At 44.1% G+C, this 24,287-nt stretch overlaps 1 protein-coding gene across 6 annotated transcripts in view; it reads right to left on the reverse strand.

Annotated features, from left to right (window-relative positions):
* Positions 1–24,287, reverse strand: part of MYH10 (myosin, heavy chain 10, non-muscle) — a 93,229-nt gene that overhangs the window by 42,028 nt on the left and 26,914 nt on the right. For 3 of the 6 annotated variants that reach the window (XM_046901984.1, NM_205474.2, XM_015295124.3), the window contains exons 4-6: positions 18,765–18,792; positions 8,655–8,757; positions 3,173–3,202 (exon numbers count right to left, since the gene is read on the reverse strand). In XM_046901984.1, coding sequence (XP_046757940.1) covers positions 3,173–3,202; positions 8,655–8,757; positions 18,765–18,792 — 161 coding nt within the window. Of the gene's footprint in view, positions 1–984; positions 2,218–3,172; positions 3,203–8,654; positions 8,758–18,764; positions 18,793–24,287 lie in introns of those variants that run through there. The other 3 variants (XM_040649469.2, XM_015295125.4, XM_040649470.2) reach the window with 2 other exon arrangements.

Genomic DNA, 24,287 nt, shown 5'->3' on the forward strand with positions numbered 1-24,287 from the left:
TGACCTGAAAGCACCTAAAAGTATGTCACAGTGGCTCAAAGGGAATTGAGTAGCACCAAATAAAGATCATTTTCAAACTGCCCAATTCAGCCAAAATTGCTAGGCATCTTTAATACATATTTTAAGTGCTTCCTTCAGCTTGAGCCAATGGATGTGGAAATCAAAGCACTTATCTTAAGGAAATTGCACAACAGCTTTCACAATTGCTGCTCACGAGGAGCTCTGCTAACAAAAGAAGTCTGTGCTGCTTCCATGAGCCCAAGAGGCATGGATGCACACAGGAAAGTATGACGCTGTTTTCCTGCTTTAAAAGATAGCTTAAAAAATTAGAAGTGAAGCTGTATCTCTCTGGGATGTAATCTCAAAAACTGAAGTTTGTGTTGGTAAACCTGCTTTTTCCAATTGTTTATAGCGTAGATGAATACAGGCCCCACACTGAGCAATTTGGAATGGAAACTTCAGTCTCTTTAGACCTCCACAAGGCAGATTCTCACACAGGAATTTCACAAGTTAACACCTGAGACTTGCATTTTTAATATTCAATTATATTTCAAGTCCTTCTGGAAACAAATGGCTGTTTGCTTTCTAACACGACCTCACGTTATCTGCTCAGAGCTTGGTTACATCCAAACATTCCTTTGGGACTGCATATTCTATGAACTCCAAAGGAACTGAGAAAAACCAAATGCACGCATATCAGCCCTGAGCACACTCAGGCTACAGTGCCAATGAACCACAGCTGGGGCTGACAACATCACAGCCCTTAGGAGGACTTTTAAATCGATAAAATGTGCAGTTTGAAGGAAATAAGATCACTGTTCTAGCTGCTGTGTGGACATAAGCAGTTCATAGTCTTAAGAGATTCCTACACAGAGGTGTCAGACAGAGGAAAAAGCATTTGCTGACACCATTCCTCCCATTCCCTCTCCCAACCACACTGCAGCTCCTGTTCAGACACCAAATAAAAAGGAAAAGCTTGCTTACCATGCTGCACACAGCTTGAAACAAGCCACACTACGTATATTAAACGCAGCAAGCATGTCACAGCTTACATTTCAAATTCTATCTATTCTGGAAAAGAAAGCACACTGACTTCAGAATTGGGCTTTTCTACAGAGCACTGCTGTGCTGCCCGAAAGCTCTGCACTCCAGAATGCTTTGTCCATGCTTTAAGTGCTTCCGTGCACCACAGCACTAATTCAGCCTTGTGCATGGGAACCCCTGCAACACAACATGAAACCATTCTACTGGAGTCCTCCAGTGGAAGGCAGCAAGTTTTGTGGTGCATTTTTATGATCGTCTCAGAGGGTTCAAAGGAAGCACTCAGCAATGCCCTCAGAGTGTGAGAAGCAGTGACTGCAGCCCAGCCAGCTCTGCTGCTGTCCTTCACACACGGACCTTCTGTGACCACTGCTACGTGCAAACCTTGCATGGTGCAGAATAGCTGCTGAAAAGAATGGTGGTAGAACATTTTAAACTGGATTTAGTGGTTTTCATTTCTAGATAGATTGCTTTAGAGTCAAAAACGTTTCTGAGGAAGCATTCAGCGCTTTGGAAAGAGTTTAAGTTTGGTCTACAGGCATATCTCCAGCATAGGCATCTAACCAGTACTTGGAAAAAGCAGTATTGAAATTGTGGAAAAAGTGAAGTCATGCAATACATCATGCAGGACAACGTTAAGATAAGGATGGATTGTTGTCTCAGTTTCAGAAACACCAGCATCCCAGTGGCTTGGGTCGTCGTGAAGACTGGGGAGCAGGGAGCTACATGCTACTCACATACAACAGGGGTCCACTCTGTAGTTCAAAATGACATCGAAACAGAGACGTTAATGATTATGGTTTATGCAATATCAACACTTCTGGATTAGCATGTTTCCACCGATACATTTCAAACGTCTGCCAACAAACAATTCAATTCAACTGCACGCTGACTCTGAGCTAAAGGAGGGTTAACTCAATGCTTTATTTTTGGAACAAGGAAATTCTTCAGTAAAGAGAAAAAACCCACAACTTTGAATTGTCTGAGGTTTGGATGGAGGAAGGATCAGGTTAAATACAAAGAATGTCTGTAACTTCTGAAAATGAGACCACGGGGCTCCGACACACGATTGGGTTACAGAGGTTTAAGGAGTTACCACACACTGGCAAAGGCACCACCGCTGTCCGTGTGGCTTCCTGCTGCCTCCAATAAACCAGAGCTCCCTCCCTCCCCCCCTCCCCACAGGGAGTTAAGATGCACTACGGTCAGCTTTCAGAAAACAGAGGGAGAATGCAACCAGCTAACCTAACTCATGGCAGTTTCTTGAGTTACCAGGCCTCGGTTGTATCACACAGAGCTCCTGCAAAGCATTCTCCTTATTTAAAAAGCTCGTGCCCATGACAAAGAGGCATCACTTACCATCTCAGGTTAGAGACTGGAGCATGCATCTTGCATAATATGTGGGAACAAGCTCTTCTTCCCACAGTCTTACCCTCAGCTTCCGTCTTATTCTCCTCTTGATGCTCAGAAGCAATGCTGCACAGCATGGCAAGGTGAGTTGGAGTGGGGTGACTGCTGGCCCAGGACAGGGTTGGGCAGCATGAGCTTGCAGCTCCAACCAGCCCGAGATGAGAGCAGCTGGGGCTCACAGTGCTAGCTCAGTTGGGCAGGTACCACGGCACTTACACCACCTAGCTTGGTGAGCCATGCGGATGCTCAATTTCTGGAGTCAAACAGCTAAGCCAAGCCCTACACACCTGAGAACTAAAGTTCTGACCAGGTTACCTGAGCAGCTACAAAAACATTCAGGGAAAATCAAATGTTAATCAGAAGTATTTTGCCACCTCCAATGATCCCCATCCTTTATTTAGCACGAAGAACTGCCGTCCTCCCTTATGGCACACTAACTCAGTGTGCACACAGCACCCTGGAGAAGCTCAGCTCGAGAGGAGGTTACCCAGTGCTCCAGGACAGGGACACCCATGGCGTGAGGAGCAGTGCTCTGCAATGCTCAGGAGCCTATAAGCTCTTCACCAGCCCATGCTCTCAACAAAGCCACTTCAATAGTTACTGAAATTACTATTAGCTGTATAGAACATGGGGGAAAGCTTGTGCAGATAAATGGAAATCGACAGAAAATAGAGATAAAGGTCACCTACATAACTTTAAAAGCATAAAGAAAAACACTTGCCTGATGTTTCACGGGTTTAGGTGATTCGGGCTGTTCGTTGCAAACAAACAAACGCACATGTTAGCAAGCAAGCATTCCAGCTGCAAGTCACATCCCACATTATTCATGTCAGTAGGTTTAGTTTAACCATATACTCACTTCATACAAACTATTTGGTTTTAGAAAGGGAGTTATTCACTTGCCATTGCATGCACAAAATGCTAAAACCTGTTCTTATGCAAAGAACTGATTTCAAATACAATACAAGATGGCAGAGGGACCTTCAGCAGCAAGAGAAAAGGGCAATGGCATGATTTGTTTTGCACTGTTTTCCACAGTTCTGCCACATAAACACCCATTATGTGCAGTAACTACTTCACAATCTCAGTCCCTGCAAGGTGGTTTTGTATGGATGAAATGATCATTATTCCTCAAAGGATAAAGCAGGTTATGGCAGAACCTATGAAGAAAGCAATCCTTAAGATGTCTGAGGTTTTGTTTCTGTGCTGCACATTGAATATTTAACAGATGCAGACCCTCCAACCAACACCACGTTTGTTTCTTCCACTCAAGAGCAAGCATAAGAAGCAAAATCTTAAGAAACTAGAATACCTACACATTTTACCAGGAAAGAGGGTATGAATGGAAAACAAGCCCTCACAGTTCAACTCTGCATAGTTCCTGCAGAAACACACATTTTCAGTTTTGTTATTATATTCATGACTCCATCTGCAAGTTTTCCAAACTTAAGCTTCACGGCACAGAGCCTGAGGAGGAGAAATACTGTACAACACATCCCCACACCAAGTCAGATACTTGGTATCCTACGTCTGATATTTCAAAGCTGTAGAAGTGCTTTAGTGCAAGAGAACAGACTTGGATAGAGTTCCTCAGAGCAGCTGCCAGAAGTTCACCTCATTCAGATAAGCGGTGTGAATTCAGTAAAGCTGAATCATTCCTGCCTGGAAAACAACTCTGGCATCTGAAAATAAGGTTCAGTGTTGCAGTCTGAGACCAGCAGTCCTCAGACAGTGGGAAAGGACAGACGCACCTCAGAGGCATTCTGCTTACTGCACTGCTCTCTCCAGGTCTCCATTCCCTCACTAGGAACAGTGCTGAGCACCATCAGACAGTCACTTAACTTCTCCCATTCAATTAGGGCAGTTAGAGCACATCTGGGAAATCCTCATCACGGGGAGTCTCGGTCTGAGCCAACAACCCAAGGTCCTGTACTCCAAAACCAATTACATCTCTTCTGAAGTTAAGGAAACAAATTAAACAACTTTGCATTTCACCTTCAAAGGCCAATGCAGGTAACTAAGTAATCATAGCTATTTCTGAGGCTTACAGCAGTATCAGCACAAGAGCTGGATTTTACTGAAAACAGAGGCCTTGTATTGGTTACAGGGCGAAGAAAGAAAGCAGACATTCCTTTCACCCCGGCACTGTCCAGCTCTGATTCAGATGAGTAGAAATGGAGTCAGTAGTGATGGATTTCATTAACAGAACGCAGCTACTTATTTTCAATCTTGGTATTACATTATCTGCTGATTACAAATACCTGACCACAAATAGGGTCCAGATCTGCCCATAGGCAGCATTCCCCAACCCCACGGAGCCTGCAGTACATGCAAGTTAGTAGTGATCCCTGGGCAGTAAGCAGCACTTTTGTCATCCCTTTGGAAAGCTGGGTATGCAATTTACTTTATTTCTGTATTTTGCAGCAAATAAACCCATGGTGTTTGTAAACCAAAGCAGAATGCAGGAGTTAGAATTAGGGCTCACTACACAACCACAGTAAAGCAGCTCTGTTAATACATGTGTTACACATTCCACTCTTTTCTCTTATTCCTACCCCCAGTACGTTGGTGAGTGATGAGTCACAAAGCCAAACAGAACTCTCCTTTTTGTCCATGCCTTCTTTCTCAATCTGTTCAAAACCCTCTCTCATGAGTTTCCCACCCTACTCTCACCAGTTACCCAACCTTGTTTTTCTTCTTCTCATTTCAAATATATCATCTCCACATCTTCTGACCATCCAGAAAAATAACTGAGAGCAAGGAGGTGCTACACATGGCCCAGGGGCAGCTGACCAGAGCAGGAGATAACAGCGTGGGTCACCTCCAGGCTGAGACAGCAGTTAAAGCACCGTGACTCTTTGTAAGGCTGCTACACATGTGGCACAGTTAGCAACTGAATAAACCATGAATCAGATTTACTTGCAAGGTTCTTAACATCCCCCTCTCCCACAGTCTTTAGAGATCAGATTTGTTGAATGTGAAGTTTTCAGATGTCAACAAATACCTTCCAGCTTCCTCCCTTGCTGCACAACAACCCGGCAGCTCATGTGCCCTTTGTGAAACTCAACCAAGCTCACTGGGGAGAAGGATCCAGGCTCACTGCCACCCCACCTTCAGCCTTTAGACAAGCTTATGTTTTTAGTGCTCCCTCTCTCATGTGTCTCTAGAAAGACCACTCCATTCCTAGATAAGGGACTGCTTCGATCTCATCCAGCTCAGCCATGTTCCACAGTTAATACCACTTCTACAGTGGGACCTCACCCAACCCACTGCAGGGGCACAGGAGAGCACTGCTGGGAAGCAAAAGCCTCACAGCCAAGTTCTGAATACCAAACACAGCCATGCTGTCCTCCAAGTGACAGGTACAGCTCTACGTGCTGCTTCTCACGTGTGCTCCTGAGGAATGCACCTGGTGATGTAGAAATTGAAGCACTGCTCTGGTAAGGCCTGAGGTGCCCAATGGGAAGCTGAGTTTTTCTAACATCTTTACAACATTCTATCTGTCAGGCTGAAGGTAACTCTAGAACAGCACTGGGAAAATAACTATTCCTTCATCAGCGTGCAAAGTGCCTGATAAAAAAAATCCATGCAGAACTCAGACATCTCACTAATAAGCGTGTCAGTAATTTATGAGGGTGGATAAAAATAAATCCCTGACTAGCAGTCTATTTAACAAGCTTATTTAGCATCTTCTCTGTGAGAACACAAGTGTTGTACAGAGCAGTATTGCAGATCACTGCTGAACCTCTGCAGTCTTCAATGAATATGTCAACAGGAACAAAGTGGGGCTGCGTATGTAACTCCAGTTCTGACCCTTCTGAACTTCTGGGTGTAAGCCGTGTAGGTTGGGTGTTGTCAGTAAGTAAAAACAAGTTGTTACAGAAAGGGAAATTCATTTACAGAAGGGGAAATTCATTTTCAAAACTGTTTTGGTTATACAGTCTGTGTGTTTCATAAATACTTAATTTGGTGCTCAGTAAGGCACAACAGTGAATGAAGTACACAATCAAAACATGCAGCTTTCATTCAGGACCTATTCCTTTTTAGGTGGTAAAACTACTAAGACATAAAAGCTTTCTCAGTCTCCATCATACCAGTGATGGTTCACAAAGCAGCCAATCACAACAGCCACCTTCAAAACTCTGGGGACGAACATCACCAACCCATACAATCTCATGGGGAGTAGGAAATTAAACTCCTGGTTGAACTGTGGTTTAAACTGAATTTGTCAACGCTGCATTAAAGAAGGTAACTCACCCTTCCCGTCACTGACACATTGCACCCCAGCTTACCCCTTTCCCTCTATCCCCTCAATTCATACAAATACGCTTCTCAGCTAAAGCCAGGCTAACATTAAGAGCACAGCCTGAGCCTAAATCAGTTTCCAAGCCAGTGAGTGGCCACAGGAATTGTTATGCTGACAAAGGGGTGCTTCTTTGAGCAAATATCCTGGCACAAAGTGGAAGCGCAGCACAAACGAGGCCAATATCGAATCTCTTTTATACCATCAGAAATGAGGCTCCAAGTGGTCAGGCCCTGGAATGGGCTCCCACAGAGGCTGTGTAATCCCCATCCCTTGAGCTTTTCAAAACAGCTCAGCAGAGCCTTGAGCAACCTCATCTAACTTACAAGCGTGACCCATTCAAAACAGCAGCTGGGCAAGAGGCTTCCAGAAGTCTCTTTTGAACAGAGACACCCTAAGCTATCACAGCATAGCTAAGAATAGCTGTTACAAATCCAGGCTGCATAATTCACGCACCCCCAGAAAGATGTGGGCAATTTTACTCATGCAGAAATAGTAAAAGGTCCGGGTTCTGCTCAAGGTTATGCAGTGGAAAGCCAATAATATCCACAAGCCAGAAACCATGTAGAAAACCACGTCTGATGGAAGACATCCTAAATAGCCTTCTGCAAACCCACACACCTCCCTAGTAAGTAATGTATGAACACCTGTCCAGTACTGTTGGTGCTCCATTGCAAAGACTTCCCTTTAAGGCCTGGGACAGATGAGACAACCTGCAGCCCATTCAGATTGCATGACATATCTTGACAAAGACTAACATTGATTTTTTCTGTGCAATAACCCAGCAGCAGTTTGAACAAGCAGTAACACAGGGCCATGTCATTTGCTTTCAGGTAATGGAAAGATTCAAGTTTCCCCCTGCTTTCAACTAGATTTCTCCAAATCTATCTGCCAAGTATTCTTTCTATCTCTCTCCCTTCAAATCCTTGGCTTTCCTTTCTTTATAAATTCATCTCAACTCAACATCTGTTTCTCCAGAAATGTGAGTCCTGACACACAGGAAGACTGAGAGCTCTGAGCATCCCAGTGCTTAGTGCTGTGCACTTGGAAAGTTGCAAGAGGTGCTGTTAAGCCAGAAAATGTACCCTGAAAGCTTTCAACCATCAGAGATGTCTGTGGTACTCCTGGAGAAAGGCATGCAGACACCAGTACAGATGAGAGCTACCCACTTGTCTTATAGTCAAGTTAAAGAAATACTTGACTGCAAAGTGCTCCAAGTGCTCATACTAACAGATATTTCAGCCCATTCATGTGTAACTAGCAATAGGATGACAGGGAATAACTTCACATGGCAGCAGGGGAGGTTCAGGTAGGATATTAGGGAAAGTATCTTCTCTGATAGAGTGGTCAGGTGATGGAACGGGCTGCCCAGGGAGGTGATGGAGTCACTGTGCCTGGAGGTGTTGAAGAAACATTCAGATGTTGTACTGGGGGACATGGGTTAGTGGGAAATATTGGTGGTGGGTGGATGGTTGGACTGGGTAATCTTGGAGGTCTTTTCCAACATTGGTGATTCTATAATACTATGAAAGCCTGTTCACATATGCTAGTACTAAAGACTGTATCCAATAGGAAACAAGTCCACTAGGAACTGTTCATGCTAATGAAATATCTTTAGAAAACTGAGATTTATTGCATCAGAAAGCTTTGATACTATTTCTAATAGTAATTCCTGCATAAAGCCTATAATCTCATGGAAGTTAAATAGCTGATGTGAAATGGAAATGCCACTGTTAGCTGTTTGTTTCAGCCACTAAAGAGAAAACAGTTGATCAAAGTTGCATGGATTACATTACAGCTCATCTTAAAATTAACTTTAATTTTTTTTATTTTCAACTGAAGATGAAAGAACAACAAAGAAGCAATAATAAAGAACAGTAGAGAAGATTTCCCAACTTACAGGAATATTATGGTCCTTTCTTCCTTTGTGGGAGGAAGCAACGTGAGCAAGGTACTGAATAACCTTCTTAGTGTTTTCAGTCTTCCCGGCACCAGATTCGCCTCTGCAAAACATTGAAGCATTTACCTCAAAATTGATTTTTCAACAGCTTGTCAATTCTTTGATAATGACAACCCCCAGTTATTCCACTTATGGCTCAGACTACACAACAGAACTTCAGTAACCACCTAATACCAAAATCCTGGAGTTGCAAGGAGCTGCAAAGCATTTGTTTAAAATACCTCCTTCATCCTGAAGATCTCCTCAGCATTAAGATGTTGATACAATATGTAACATTTGTTTGATTAAAAGCTTCTGACTAGATGCCTGAATTCCTATGGTACCGTAAGTAATGAGAAACAGACCTGTTCTTTGCCCAGAGACAGATTCTTTTCCGGACTGCAAATATATACATTTAAACCATTAAACATTCAGTGTATCTCACATTCCGGGACCTGGTTATGAGAATTACCAAGCTGATAGAAACTCTCAACATCTCCAGATGTTCCAAAATACAGCGAGGCACACTTCAAGCATTCAGACTCTGCATGGCTCCTCTCATTCTCTGAGTTAGCTTCAGACACACTTGCAGCCATGGGGCTGCACCCATTCATTAAGAAATGAATTGGTGCAGAGTGGTACAGTGCTCCCATCAATAAAGGTAGCTAACATGTACCGTTATTTTCAAGACAGATTGAAAGCAGAATGTCAGAATTTACTGGAAGATTTCCATATGGGGTGTTCTAAACTCAACTGCCGGATGGTACAGGCTGAGGTCTGGCCAAGCCCACATCACAGCAAACACAAATGATGCTGTGGATTTTTATTATTTTAAATAAATCCACTCAAAGAGACTACCAGGCCTGACTTAGTGATGCAACTGGCTGTTCATCACTGCAAAGAGATCTCATTTCAAGTGTAACAGAGAGACTCGCATTTCAAGAATTGCAAGCTAAAAAGCGTTTTGTTACATGGCATTGCATTGAAAGAGCTGAAGTTCTTCTGTCACTGAATGGTGGCTCCCAACATTCAGAAATCAACCAGCTCTGAGAACAACAAGGATACACATTGCATGCCTGCAGGTTTCTCAGTTGAGGTTTTCAAATGGAAACTACTAATCTCCTAAGGGGATTCAAGCACATCTTTCTGCAGCCTCCATAAACCCCTTCCTACACCGCATGTTGGTATTTTGGCCAGCCTGCCCTTATCTTGGTATTCGATACCTCCAAATGGGATGAGGTAGGCAGCTCAGAAGCACCCTACCTCATGTTACACCCAACATCTACAAAAATGGGACAGTACAGCAGCTGAAATTCTAACTTTGCATACGCAGACAACATGACCCCACATTTTCACAGAGAATGGATTCAATTTACCCTCTGTTCCCCTCACATTATAGGAGCCACACAGAACAACTGTACTAGGAGAGATGACCTCGAGGTAGCAGACAGGAGGATGTGCATTTCCCCACCAGCAGGCCAGGAGCAGCCCAGTGCCCTGGCAAACCTGGTCTGGAAGAGCAGCGTGAAAGAGCTGGGAGGGAAATGCTGGGGTCATCCTGCCTGTTGGAGCTGGCAGAGCTGTGTTAGCTGAGAGCACTGCACCATGTGAGGGGACGTCCAGAACAGCCTGCCACAGCTGAGGGTGACCCAGGGCACCAGACTGCAGTGGTGTCAGCTGCAGCTCGGGGGCAGTCACCTCCCCCTGCCAACCCACTGCTGCAGGCTTTCATTGTGAGAAAATGAGTATAATTGGACAATAACACAATAAGACATGTAGAAATCACTAGCACTGGACTACTGAAAAAACATTTAGAAGACATGGGGAGGTCCCTCAGAACTCACTGAGTAAACCAGCTGTGCTGGATGCGTGGAACATAAAAAACCTTGGGATGTATGATCTGAAGAGCTGGTTACAAAGACTGCTCTGAGAATTAGCTAATGGGTAACCAGGTTCCCTTCCTGCCAAGAAATCATCAATACACAGCACAGATGCTGGGTGAACCTTGGGACTGCCACAAGGGGAAAACATGAGGCTCTGCTGAATTTAAAAGAAAGAAAAAAAAAAAAGAAAACTCCATTTCTACCTGGCCAGATGTCACACAGAAAGCTGTAATTGCAACAGATAATCATGAAGATTGATAAGGAAAAAGTAAACCTCAAATGCCCATGCTTACTTCTCAATTTTGCTTTATTTCTAGCTTCCCCTTTATCGTGGTGGTGAAGTTGTACGCATATACAGTTAAATGATTCCAGCAGGTAATAGAAGGAAATAAGCACAGCAAAACATACATTTACACTTTATAACAATACCATTTGTTCTTACTGTCATCAGAGCTTGGAAACACACAGTTAGCTGGGACTTTAGAGCTTAATAATCTGTTAAACTACAAAAGCAATTTATTAAATTCTAAAGATGAACCAGATCTGAAACACCTAGTGCAAAGAAAGCAGCACAGTAAGCCCAGATGTCAGCCTGCAGAAGGGCAGCACGCAGCTTTCAGAGCCCACTAATCACTTTTCTGGCATACACACAGCACAGGAAGGTCAAAAGCTTGCAATACATTCCTTTTGTTAAAAAGCCTTTAAATGTAATGCTGATTTTTAGAGGTCTTTATGCAAGTTCTTATTCAAAAGCAATACTGATGGATGTTATCATCCTCGTTCTCCTCTCCTGGGAGCTTACAAATATGCCAAATATTTCCTGCAGGATACCAAGCTAGATAGCTCTGCTGCCATGCACTCGAGAAGAATTAGAAGATTTAGGATGAAGTCCTCTTCATTTATAGAAATAAGGACATCTGCATACTTCAGATCCTTCCCTGAAAGTCAAACGCAAATTATATAAATAAAAGCCTTCTACCTCTACCAACCTGCCCAAAAAAGGTAAACTTTTAGTAATGCTTTATACAATATTTATGGAATAAGTGGTATCACGAAGCTAAAGATTAACTTTTTTCAAAACCTTGTTTTAATACAACTCAATTAATATGTTACCATAAATTAAACAGTGAAAGCCCCTGGCTGAGATCCTGGCCTTACTTCAGTCAATGGCAGCATCGCTAATGACTCCAGCGGGGTCACCACTTCACCTCTTTATTTCTGCCTTGATTCCATTATGAGCAAAAACAAGGTTTTATGAGATGAATTCAACTCTCAGCTCCGACTATGGAGCATGCCAAGAAGCACATCAAGTGGAATCATCCAAGCAGACCATCTTTAGCAATGGACTCCAGTCAGATGAGTAACATTATGCCATTAATTAATGGAAGGCGCTCTCCCTTCATACAGACATTACAGAGATGGTTAAGAAGTCTGACAGTAAAATTAATGCAGTACCTAAAGATAAAGCACCACAAGCAGCAAAGCTTTTGCTTTAAATAAGCTTGAAGCATGTGTGTAAAAATTGGCTTGCATGACCACTTTAACGCTTCTGCATGACTTTAAATTCCCTGGATGTAAACCTGCAGTGTCATTTTCAAGAAGGGAAGTACTCTTCAGGCAAATTCATCTCAGCTACAACTTGGTTGGCAAAAAATTAGTGACCAGTGACTGATTTCTCAACCAGCTGCACTATTCCCCCCGCCCCCCCAAAGCTGCTACTTTTACCATGCAAGATTTCGGCTAAAGGCATTTCTTCTGCTCAACAGATTGCCATTGAGAAGACAGGCAAAGGAACGCAGTGAGAGATGAGCTGCTCGTCACAAAGCAAAAGAGCAGCATGCAGGAGTGAAGCAGAGATCTGACTTCCAGGAGAGCAGTGAGTTCTTCCCACAGAGCCTATAACAGCAGCAGTTATACCAGCAGGACAACTACCTGCTGTGAAAGACCTACTCCAAGGGGAAACGCTGTTCTAAAGGAAAAATCAATTTGAAGCAGCTGCTCATCTTCCTGCCCAGCAGGTTTGAAGCAGCTGCATGTGACCGTGTGTCAGTGCAGCACAGGAGCACACCAGCATCCCGTCCTGAAGTTCTGGCTGTTCCACCTGCAGACCAGGCGTGAGGCAGGTGAAGGCATATGTGAGATGCAGCACCGCCAGGCACACACGACGGAAGGACACAAACACACACACACACAAAGAAAGCCTTGAAATTTAGAGATTCCTTCTCATTTTGCTGCCCACACACCAAGTTCCTGCTGAACAAAAACATTCGTGAAGCGTTTGAAACATACTTCGGGTGATCAGATCAAACGTGTCTTAATGCATCCCATTACCAGCCATCTCTCTGTGATTTAAAATACCAAAGAACTAACCAAAGAGGTCAGCATGCTGGGAGCCTGGGTTGAAACCTTTCTCTTGCCCAAAGAGTTTCAGTCTGTCAGTTCTGCTCAGCTCCGAGCCCTGGGATGGGCAGTTATCTGGAAGCAGAAGGTGCTCCTGGCTGAATGCTTGGCAGAAGGAGCAGTGGCTCTCCTCAGCAAGCAATTTCACAAGCCCTGCTGCTCAGAAGTCCTGCAGGCAGCAACGCTTCGCTTGATGCAAAGAGGCCCAAGGCACCAAAGCATGGGAGCACACACACGTAAGTGACTGCGCAAGTAAGAGGCCCCACAACAGGCTTTTGTGCTCACAACAATGGCTGCAAAGAACAAAAGAGACTTATTCTCAGACACAACCGAGTAGATCTTCTGCCAGTTATAAACAAACAGATATTTACAGAGGAGACCTGCAATTACAAGAATGCCTTAATCACTCTGCTAATTCTCTGTAATGAAGAGGTGTAAGTGATAGTTTGGACTAGCACAGAAGAGGCATTAACAGGCTTTGCTATTTACAAGGCTGTTTTACAGCTCCTCCATTCCCCTTTAGATGCTTCTCATCATCTCAACACCAGTTGTCTGGGGAATGTTACAAACTGGACTCCAGCCAGAGGTTGTATACAAAAATGCTTGGTATTTGCTGCTGTTGTCCTTTAATAAGCAGCCTCTATTCCCTCCACACCCCACCACTCCTACTGAAGCCAATTCAGATTAGATATCCTTGTATGGCTGCAAGCATCTGTTAAATGAGTGTTTATCGAGCCTAGTCTCAGTTTTGAGAATACCATAGGTTTGTGGTAAGATTCTCATATTTAGCATCTATTAGATTCAGAAAAGTGCAGTGCGGCACATTTTCATGTTTGAATTTCCAAAAGCTGCCTTGCAGTTAAAGACAACAAATCCAGGAGAGGTTTGAATATTTCTCATATTCCTAATATACCACAGAAGAAATTTCTTCATCTTGGTCATCAGCCTCCAACAGCCTGGCAGGCTCTTCTACTTAACATTAACAGAATAATATTCAAAGAAAAACAATGAAACTTCCCAAAACTCCAACAGCTGCAGCTTCTCAGAGACAGAAAAGCCTGCACAGCTCCTCATCCCAATTTCACATCTTACCTCACTGCATGAGTTTTTGTTTCAGCACACACACAGTATAAAGTTAGTACTACTTTTTTGTAATTGATTTCTTACGGATGCTGGACCTACAGGCCTATGGTGTACCTCTAAGCCAGAAGGAACATCAAGTTGTTGGCACTGCCTGTATTTGGTTCCTTAGAAGATGGAGTATGGGCAAGTGGGTGAAAAGAAGAAAGGGGGGGAGGACAAAGTAACAGTGAGAAAGAGAATGCATGCTGTTTTACACTTTAAGGTAACACTTCCACAGCAAGACCAAAAATTCATCTGTGTCAGCAAGTCTGGATTGGAGAACTGAACAACAGCCACACCAGTTGGCAATGTGAGTAATGCTCTCCAGCCTCCATGTTAGGCAAAGGACACGATGTCCTGCTGACACAAGCATCCAGAGAAAGCAGCAGTGTTTTTCCACTCCTGGTGTGGAGTCCAACTTTGAGAAGGGATTAAATGCCACTAGTTTATGCAAAGCCCATCTTTTGGGGATGACAGACCACAAAGTCCACATACAATGTCAGCGGATGATTAGGTTGAGTCCGGTAGCCTCCAAATAACCCTGCTACCTTCAGAACAGTGAGATGCTAGCAAGAGGCATGCTTGGAGAACTATCCATCAGCCCAGCCTTTACATATACTGCCCATGTACATGTGCTGCCATACAAATGATGGCCAGCCTCTACCAAATGCTGAACCACCCTGCATTGTTAGGCACTGTCACTCCCCCAGCAAAGCGTGAGCAAGTCCTCAAACATCTACATACTGTTTAAGATCAAGACATTCTTAATACAGCTACAGAAGTGACTTAACTACGTTAGAAATACATTAAATATCACCCTTGCAGTTTCACAACAGCTCTAGATGTGAAGAGTTATTTACTTCAATACCGACTGCATGAAGACAACTGCAGTTCCCTGAGATTCCCCATAGAAGAAACAGATTGGGATTTCCTAAAGATCTGGACTTACAGCAAAGACATCCCAATAGAGCACTCCTGACTGTCAAGAGGAAAAGGGTGCCAGTCTTGGCAGTCTGAGTAAGACTTGGTACAGTGCAGTTCCAGCTGCATTACTTGAGAGCTGACCTGGACCCTTACAACCAGGGTAAAAAAAAAATATATATATAGGAAACTGGATCACCTAGAGGCAGGGACAACAGGTGAAGATGCTGACCAGGCAGATCTTCAGCAAGCCATGGGGGAGACCCATCTCCATGATACACAAAGACAGTTAGGGTCAAGGCAATGAGAGAGGAGAACGATGGGCACTCTACAACCCTCCACCCATCTACGTGCACAAGCAAGAGGTCTTTTCTTTCTCACTAGGTAGCTTAAATCACTCCTGGTGGAAGAGAGAAAGTATTCTGAAGATTTTCAGCTTTACTAAAGATTGGGGTCAATCAGATGAACCAGGTCCTGAGATGCCACGTCTGGGATGAGAAGACATCAAACCTTTTATTAACTGCCAAAGGAGTTGCTGAAAGCACCTCCAGTGCGGTTAAGACACACTCCTTCTACTGTATTTATACCTGCCTTAGTTGAAGACCTGTAAAACCAGTGGCATAGCAGGAAAATGCCCAGCTTGTCTTTTCAGCGCAGAAGTAGTAATGCAATAGATGAGTCCTGGACACTAACCCACCCTTGAGCAAAACATATTAGACGTCCTTTTGGTCAACTATACAAACAAGTTTGCCATGGTCTTGCTGGAGGTCATTTAATGCCCCATCTGACCAGTTGTCAAGTAATGAGTTTAAAATGCAAACCTGACGAAAGAATACAGTTCTGTCCTGAAGGCCATGGGAGAACCACCTCTGTAGCAGTGCTGTAGTCAGCAGCTGTCCTTATAACCCACTTGTTCAAAAAGATTTGTGCAAGGAAATATAAGTGGTTTTGATGTGCTTTTTATGTCTGTGTCCATCTGGGAGAAAAGCACTAAGTACAAATTATTTCAAGAAAAAAGTTAACCTGAACAGCAGTCTGTAACACCTACTGTGTTCTTCTGTAGTCAGCATCCAAACAGTGTTAATGGTTGGACAGCATTAGCAAGGTCTCCTGGGCTGTGGTGGAAGTATGATGCTCCAGAGCACAGAATACTTGTAGCCCAGTGACCAGCAGATCACATCTCTCCATTCTCAAAAGACATAACCAGATTTTATTTGGTCACTTTGGAGGTATGATACCTTACTTTCCATAACTCCAAGGCCACAGATCCATCCACATTAATGAACAAATTTATATTTCTTTGTAATATATGCCCTTTAGCATTGATCTTTTTAATCAGGATATTTTTTTTTTGCATGCTGCTCTGTAGGTACTTCAGTAAAAAAGTAAAAATAAATACAAGTTAAAGCAACAACGCAGCCAACAGAACCTGGAATCCCAGCTCCTTCCAGATGCTGTCACACTTCTTCCAAGTTCAGCCTTGACAATTAATATATCTAAGACACTGAACTACAGGTAGCAAAACTTGTTTAGTATCATGGTACTAACAGTTTCAATGTTACATTTGGCAATATCATTCCAGGACAGCACTGAAATCCTTGAGATAAACTCAACATTGCTCCTTAGTGTGGCTCCTGAGATGTTAGATGGAATAGTAGATTCGTAGTCAAACATTTTATATATCCATCAGAAGGGCTGTTTCTGATGATCTCAGTATTATGACAGCTTTCGGAGCAGTGCCCAGCAGCTCCAGACTTCACAAGTAGATGTGGTTATGCTCTCCTGAGCTCTAAGCATAGTAACGTGTGCCCCCACCTCACCCCTCACCCTACAGAAGGCAGCTTTCTTCCACTGGTGCTGTTCATTAAGCAGCTTACCCATGGCCTAGAACCTGAGACATAGAACATATCGCAAGCCCCACATATTCCATGTTGAAGTGCACTGCATCAGATATAAGAGAAGATTCAATGGCATTTTCAGTTCAGAAGGATCAAAAGTTTATGGTAACCCTACAGGTGAGGTAATGACAAAATTGAAGACTAGATCTTAAAGGCTTTTCCATTTACAGATGAACAGATCAGACATTCAGTAAAATCCTGCAGCACTGTCACTCCAACCGCTGTGGTCTCGGCTGACCATATTGAGTGCAAAGTTCATGCACAGGCCCAAAACCACAAAGCTACTTCAAAACAATTCACCTGAGGCAAGCATATGTTGAAGCATCCACATGAAGCATCCACAAAAATGCAGAGAACAAAGCTTTTTTTTTTTTTTTCTCTCCAGGATCTTATTCCTGCTTTGAGGGCTGTCTGGTGCATCACATGTAAAATAGTTATCACAAAAACAAGTCCTACTAATAGGAGGGACAAGAGAACTAGGCAAGTCTGTATTAGCTGACTGTGCCTTAACCTTAGCAATAGAATCATACTTGCTTCTGTGGCCCTGAGACCCACGCATCTTGTATTTACGGTATGTACGGTTTGAAAGAGCATGGCTTTATTGGCAAGACCGAAGACGGATCCTCTTGTTTGGTAGTTAAGGCTCTTTTACAGAAGCAGGTGGAAGATCTGAACTTCTTCATGTCAGTGAACAAACTGCACCTAGCAGTTAATCGGACAGTTAAACAGAACCTTCCCAGCAGTTAATCTCACCATTGAGCTATTTCAGGAAGCAGGCATCCTCACCAACTATGGCCTCAAAGCAGCTGCTATGCACTGGCACAACGCATGGCCAACTGCTCACACAGCCGAGGCAGGAGCATGCAGTTACCACATCTTCCCTCCTCCACTCAGATAATTGAGTATATCCAAGTTATATCCAAGACAGCTAATTGCAAACAGTTTCAGCACAGCCATGGCGTGGTTTCACAACATACAAACCAGTCTAACTAGCTGGCTGCTACCAACTGTGACATTTCCCTGTTGCTTTCCTTCCTCACGTTCATCCCTCCTTCACACACTGCTGGCCTGGAGAAGTGAGCAGATGGAAAGCAGCATTCTGTGGTCATGGTGGTTTTCTGCTAGCTTACCTCCCTGAACTGCCTTATGATGGAACACCAGCTCCCAGTGCTAACTTAAAAAGGCAGCACAAACACAGTCTATGTGAAAGGAGGTAAAACCGGATCACCTCTTCTAACAGCAACCCATGGACAGATCAACTCAGCAGTGCCATAAGCCAGAGCATGCACTTGTATCGCTCTGCTACCCCACCTTTCATTGCCGGATCCCTGTGACACTTACACTGGAGCTAGAAGTTTGCTCCTGGGTGGGGCAAATTTGGGCACCCACACAGAAACGAAGAAGGAAATTTTAGCATCAGCTTGTCCTGAGTTCTCTTGTTTGAAGTGGGTCAAAGGTGCTGCTGCTGCTCAGCAGGGTTTCAAGACCAATGCTGATTCATGTTCCCCAAGGCACTACACTGAGTAGCTGTAATACAGCACTTGAGGTACACATTCAAGGAATTCTTTCTGATTCAGGTATCTTGACTGACATTTTTGAAACTACAATTCTTCAGCGCCACACATACCTGTAAAAACTCTCAACAAAGAGAATTACATTATTAAAAGAGTATCTCCCTACGTAGAATACGACTTCATCCAGTCTTTAACAACTACTTACTGCCTGTCAAGGTGGAAGGACCAAGCTGTGACAACCACAGCTTCAATCAAAAACGCTAACCCTGAGACCCTCCCCTTTGTCACCAAAAACACCCAGAAGTGCCCAGATGAAAAGCAGAGCTCACTTACGTGCAGAGAATGGATTGGTCCTCACGGTCTGCAAAAACAAGAATGAGCATGGTTAGTTTTGCTTCTGTTATCCTGTAATTTGCAAGACAGTTTATTTTAAATGAGTATTTACTTTTCAGCTTAAAAGTTTAAGGACAATCTCAAGCTACTTTTAATAAGATTGCTTCAACAGTTTAGTTCTCACACACAGCTCAGCAAACAACACATTTGGCATTCACAGTTTATGATGTCATGAAATGAAGATTTTGGTGTAGTGCAATAATGTACAGTATGAATGTTCTTAACATTTTCAGACAAAGCTGACATTACTCCTTTTGTTCTCCGTGCACCTTTTCAGAGATTCATTGGATAAAGAATTTAAAATACTAAGTATTAATCAAGAAACAAAACAGTTCAAGTACACAATGCTAATGACCAGAAATAACTACTTGGAAATAGCACCAGCATCTCAAGCAAGCAGCAGCTTTCCCCTTCAGCTTTTTATTCTTTTTAATTAACATGCAAGCCTAAAGTGCTTCCATAATTCAGCTCATTCACTAAAGACTTGTCAAAAGGACAGCCAGGGAAATCCTGAACACAGCTGAACTCCACAATGCAGTGCAGCTTCTGTGACACCCGCTGCTGTGCTTATGACCTTTGGAAAGAATGCCCGAAGATAGGTTATACCCTGCAAGAGCTATTCCATAATTACAGGCTCTTTACAGAATATATTTCATCGTGCACTCTGTATTAAAAGCTCCATGATCAAAACATTCAAGTATACCTGCAGAAAGTAAAGCACCGCGCTGCAGTGAAGGATGTTCTCCTCCCTCTTTGTGCCCAAGTTTTTCAGTGAGCTCAACATTGCTTTTCATAAATTCCCAACAAAGTTCTTGCTGCTTTTATACCTTCAGATGTTCATCACTTTCTCCAAAAGAACACAATTGCCTCCTGAGAACTCAGACCTTAATACACTTCCCCTCTTCTGATCAGTCATTTACAATAACTCAAAGTCAAGCTTTATTTTATTTTCTTTGGACGTAAAGCTTAGGGCTACAAGCCAGGCTCCCCGCTGACCCCCACATACCCATTTGACCCCCACACACCCATTCTCCTTGACCATGAGCTGTGAAAGGGCTCCAGGAAGGGAACAACCAGCAGCACAGCCACCACAGTTCCCTCCAGGACACAGGTTTCAGTCCCACGCAAGGAGCATACAGCCTCAGTTGCTGCAAGGCACCTTCCTCATGTGCCTGATTGATCTGAAATGGATTTATAGTTGTATGTACAACCTCAATGCTTGCAACTATTTCTGGCGAGCATGTAAACCATTTTATATAGTTTCAAAACAGGTCCAGAGAAACTATTCTTACATTGAGCTGTACGGTACTGCTCAATTTTGCAACCAGTATGAAACCAGGCACCCTACCTATGAGGTGAGCCAAGCTCAGGATGCTGTTGTGAAACTGCAGGTGTTGACACATAATTACAGCCTTAGCCAGCACTCAGGACCAGCAGGTGACCACACTTCCCCCAGAAGCTGCCCGCATTGAGGAAGGGCTCGTGCTCAGCCTCACCACTGCCCAGCAGCACAAACCCAAGCTGCAGGGCTGCTGCTGTGGGGACAAAGCAGGGGGCTGGGATCAGTGTGGTGACAGCTATAGCAGGCTGTGGTGCTAGGTATGTGTTCTGTCCCCTTCTCCCAGCTTTGCCAGTACTCATGTCAGCAGTGCCACACAGCTGAGGGGCAACTGGGACAGCAGCCTGGGTCACACTGAGTTGTAGGTCCATTCCTGCACCTCAGCATAGAACTACACAACTCACACAGGGAGGGTGAGAGCTGAGAGCCCCTTACTACAGCAGCTCCAAACTGCCTTCAATGACCAGTATAGACAAAGCAGCCAAAGAAAGCAGAACATTGCTATTTTAATTAGTATATGAATAGAACATTTGAAGGACACAGATTCAAGGACTTCCGCAGGCAGATGCTGCTGCACAGTGGTACAGCTATACCAGGGCCTGGGACTGCACCACCAGCAACTGGTGAACTTTTGTTTTCTCACTGAAAATGTTAAAGCACACAAGGATTTACACAGCAACCTCCTGTACCTATGTGCTCAGAAGGAGCAAGAGATACCAGTGATTCTCCTACCCACTGCACAGACAGCAACTAATATTCCAACAGTTCTGGATAGGAGCACAGGTCAAATTATTAGAAGGGGGAATAAAGTGATTCAAGAAGTGGTGGTATTCCTGACAAGAGTGCTGGCATCTGGGTTCCTCTACATGCCTGATGTGCAGCAGCTCCTGCCCACATGCATCAGAAGGAAGGCTGAAGCCTGTGGCTGGAGGAAATAAAAGCTGGCAGCAGGCAACAGCAGGGGGAGAACAGCAAAACGTTGTGGTCTATGAAGTTCTGTGTTCTTCTGGCTTTGATAGAGGGCAGCTGCTCTTCCAAGCCCCATCAGAAATAACCTGTAGGTACCAGCAGGAGACAGAGCCCAGAACTCCTGGAGTCAGACGGGCCTTGGGGCTGTCAGCTCCAAGGGGAAAGAACAGCTCTGGCCCAGCCTGCCTCCAGGCAGCACAATGACCTGGGAGCTCCACACCAGCACAGCCAGGGTAACAACACAGCACGAGTCAGGTCCTCACTTAGAAACAGCAGGGTGAATGCCCAGTTAGTACCCTGAGTGGAGCACAAAGGCAGCATTTCCCTGCTGTAATATTAGTAATGGTGTTTTCTAAAGAGGTAATTCAGCTTTCCCTTTTTGTTTTCCCAAAAATAACTTCTCCACAGTGTTGTCGCTGCAGTTTGTCAAAAAAGCTTCCTCTGAAGAACAGCTCTTTAGTTCATCATCACCTCTTAAACAGCCAGGAATACAGACAGCGTTTGCCTTGAAAACAAAACCAGTTTGGCAGAAAGCAGTGGGCACGTGTTACTGCTTTGTACCATTCCACGTTCTACCTGTGGGTTTACCACACAGAGCTTGTGCTCACAACAAGCAAGACAGTATCAACGAGTTTTCCTACTCAATTCATCCTAAGGAGTATCTAAAAGGCCAGACAGCTGTAGGTAACCTACCCTTACCAGAAACCTCAGCAAGTGCACCAGACCTCTTCCATTTTCTATGCCCAGGAGCCCGCACAGGCACAGACGTTACAAGGAGGCTGCCAAGCACTGCATTATGTTACTCCAAATTCATTTTCCTGTGTCCATCTGGACACAGCAAAGAGACTAAGGAAGAAAGAACAGTTATTTACAGTTTGTTTGGTTTAGTTTTCCCCTTCCCAAATAAAGCAGTTCACTTGGGGGTTTGATTCCTAAGCAGCTGGTCCCTTCCTAAAGCATCCTTAGAGCACTGACTAGCATCTGTTTGGCTGTGTTTTGACAGAACTGAACTGCTATCCATCACTGCTGGGCCACTCATCTGAGGCATGGAAGCACCACCACTTTTCTCATATTGTGCTTACATGTGAAAATACTTTCACAAGACTGTGCTGCTTCCTGTGATTCAATTTCAACACGAAGTGCAGCAGTCAGCCCACAGAACAGATTATTATTATGACAAAGAAGATGAGACCTACCATCCATTGCAGTGATTTTAATAGCCTTTGCTCTTGTTTGTTTGTTTTTTTAAAAGCTCAAGTGGTTGTTCATGGAAACCTATAAACGCTATGAAAACAAATTTCCATCTAAGTCTTGTGATTCTTAAAAACAGGCCCAGAACTATCATCTCTGCAGCAAGGTCTTCATGGGATAACATCTCACACCACCACGAGACAGAGACTTGCAGAAATATGCAAAGAGTAAACTCATGCAACAAATCCCATGGGGGCATACAGGCAAAAGTCCAGGAGCAAAAAGCAGAACAAGTTCAGCTATCATCACCACCAACCTTTAAAGCAACTGAGACAGGGAATACAAATAGGTCGGTCTCATCAGTGGTACAAGTCAGTTTGGCATTTCCACTGCTCCACAGATGTTTCAGTCTGGAATGATGGATACTCTGGACGAAGACACAGTGCATTTTGAGCACATCATCTACCAAATAATTTTAGCAGGGGGAAGCATCTGCGAGACAGCTTCAGTAACACTTTCTTCTATCAGTATCTGCCACATAACTTCTGGTTTCTTCGGAAAATCCTCCCCTTCTGCTGCAGCAGCTCAGCTCCTGCCTTCCCAGCAGCGCTGGGTGCTGCTCTGCTCCCAGCTGGGGGCATCTCAGCTCACTAATCAAAGGCACTCATTTAGCACAAAGTCAATTTAACTCAGATGGATATAGGCACAGGGACAAGCAAGCAGTACGAGGGGATGAAGAGACCAAGCTGTTAACTCAGTGTGTCCCACATCACAGGACTGACCCTTTGTTATTAAACAAACAGTGAAGTCCCATGGGAATCTATCGCTTCACTTCAGAGGGATGCAGCTTGGATATAAATATATCTCAAGGTCTCCAAACAGCACTGAAGGTTGTAACATTTGAGTTGCACAGAAAGCTTACTACATTTTTTTTCCAATTAGAAATACAAGTTCCAAAATCACGCAGAGCCTAAGAACAAAAACAAAATTTAATGATCTGCTTGTGAAATAAGCTTTCTACAGAATAACGTCCTTCTGAATGGAGGAATTAGGAAGCACAAAGGCAACACAGTCTGACATCAGCCTTAGGCTAAAGTTCCCCTACTAATGGAGATAACCTGAGCTGCTGCCAATGTCTCTGCCTCTCTCTGCCCACATCCCCCAGTCCATTCCCACTTTGGACCAGCAACCAAATGTACAGGTAAGCCCTGCTAATTCAAGCAGCTGAGCCAACCAATGGAACTTCACTTTCAAGCAGCTCAGCACCCTGACCACTTTGTTCTACAGCACTGCTGCAGTAAGTGCACAGAAAGGAAGAGAACCATCCATCCCAGCAGCAGCCCACGCACTGCACCCTCCAAAGCAGCCATGACAACTCAGTGCCCAGTGCTGTGCTGCTCCCAGCCAGAGGGCTCGTGCCACCAGCTCCTCCATCCCAAGCATATCTGCACTGCAAATCAGGGGCTCGTGCTAGCAGACGATTCATCCTACCAAAATAAATACATAAAAGGAAAGAGAGCAGCCAGCACAATGCAGATGTGGCGATGTATAGCCAGTCTTTTCCTCTGGGAGCAGCTGATGGTTACATCAGTTGCAAACACCAAACTATTTTAGAGTCTGGAGGCATCACGCACTGAAGCAGTGGTATCACTATTGGGTCTCCTCTTTCCCCCCATCCAGAAGCTGGCTCTCGCTCCCAAGGCAAGAACCAAGTGCTATGTTTAACACCTGACTGATGCAGGCTGCAGGGTGTGGTAGGAACCACCTTGTCCAGTGCTGAACAGATCAAACTCTGAAGCAAAGGAGAAAGATGAGAATACAAGGACAAGAAGAATTACAGCTCTGAAAGCTATTATTGCCCCTAAAGCCCCCTAAATGTACTTCACTCATCTCCCCAAGTATGAGGACAACAACTGGCAGCTCCTCAAACAAAGCTGTTGCTTGGCTGCCAAACATTTGCAATA

The sequence above is a fragment of the Gallus gallus genome, chromosome 18 (assembly GCF_016699485.2).
Source record: "Gallus gallus isolate bGalGal1 chromosome 18, bGalGal1.mat.broiler.GRCg7b, whole genome shotgun sequence".
In the NCBI taxonomy this organism is placed as follows: Eukaryota; Metazoa; Chordata; class Aves; order Galliformes; family Phasianidae; genus Gallus; species Gallus gallus.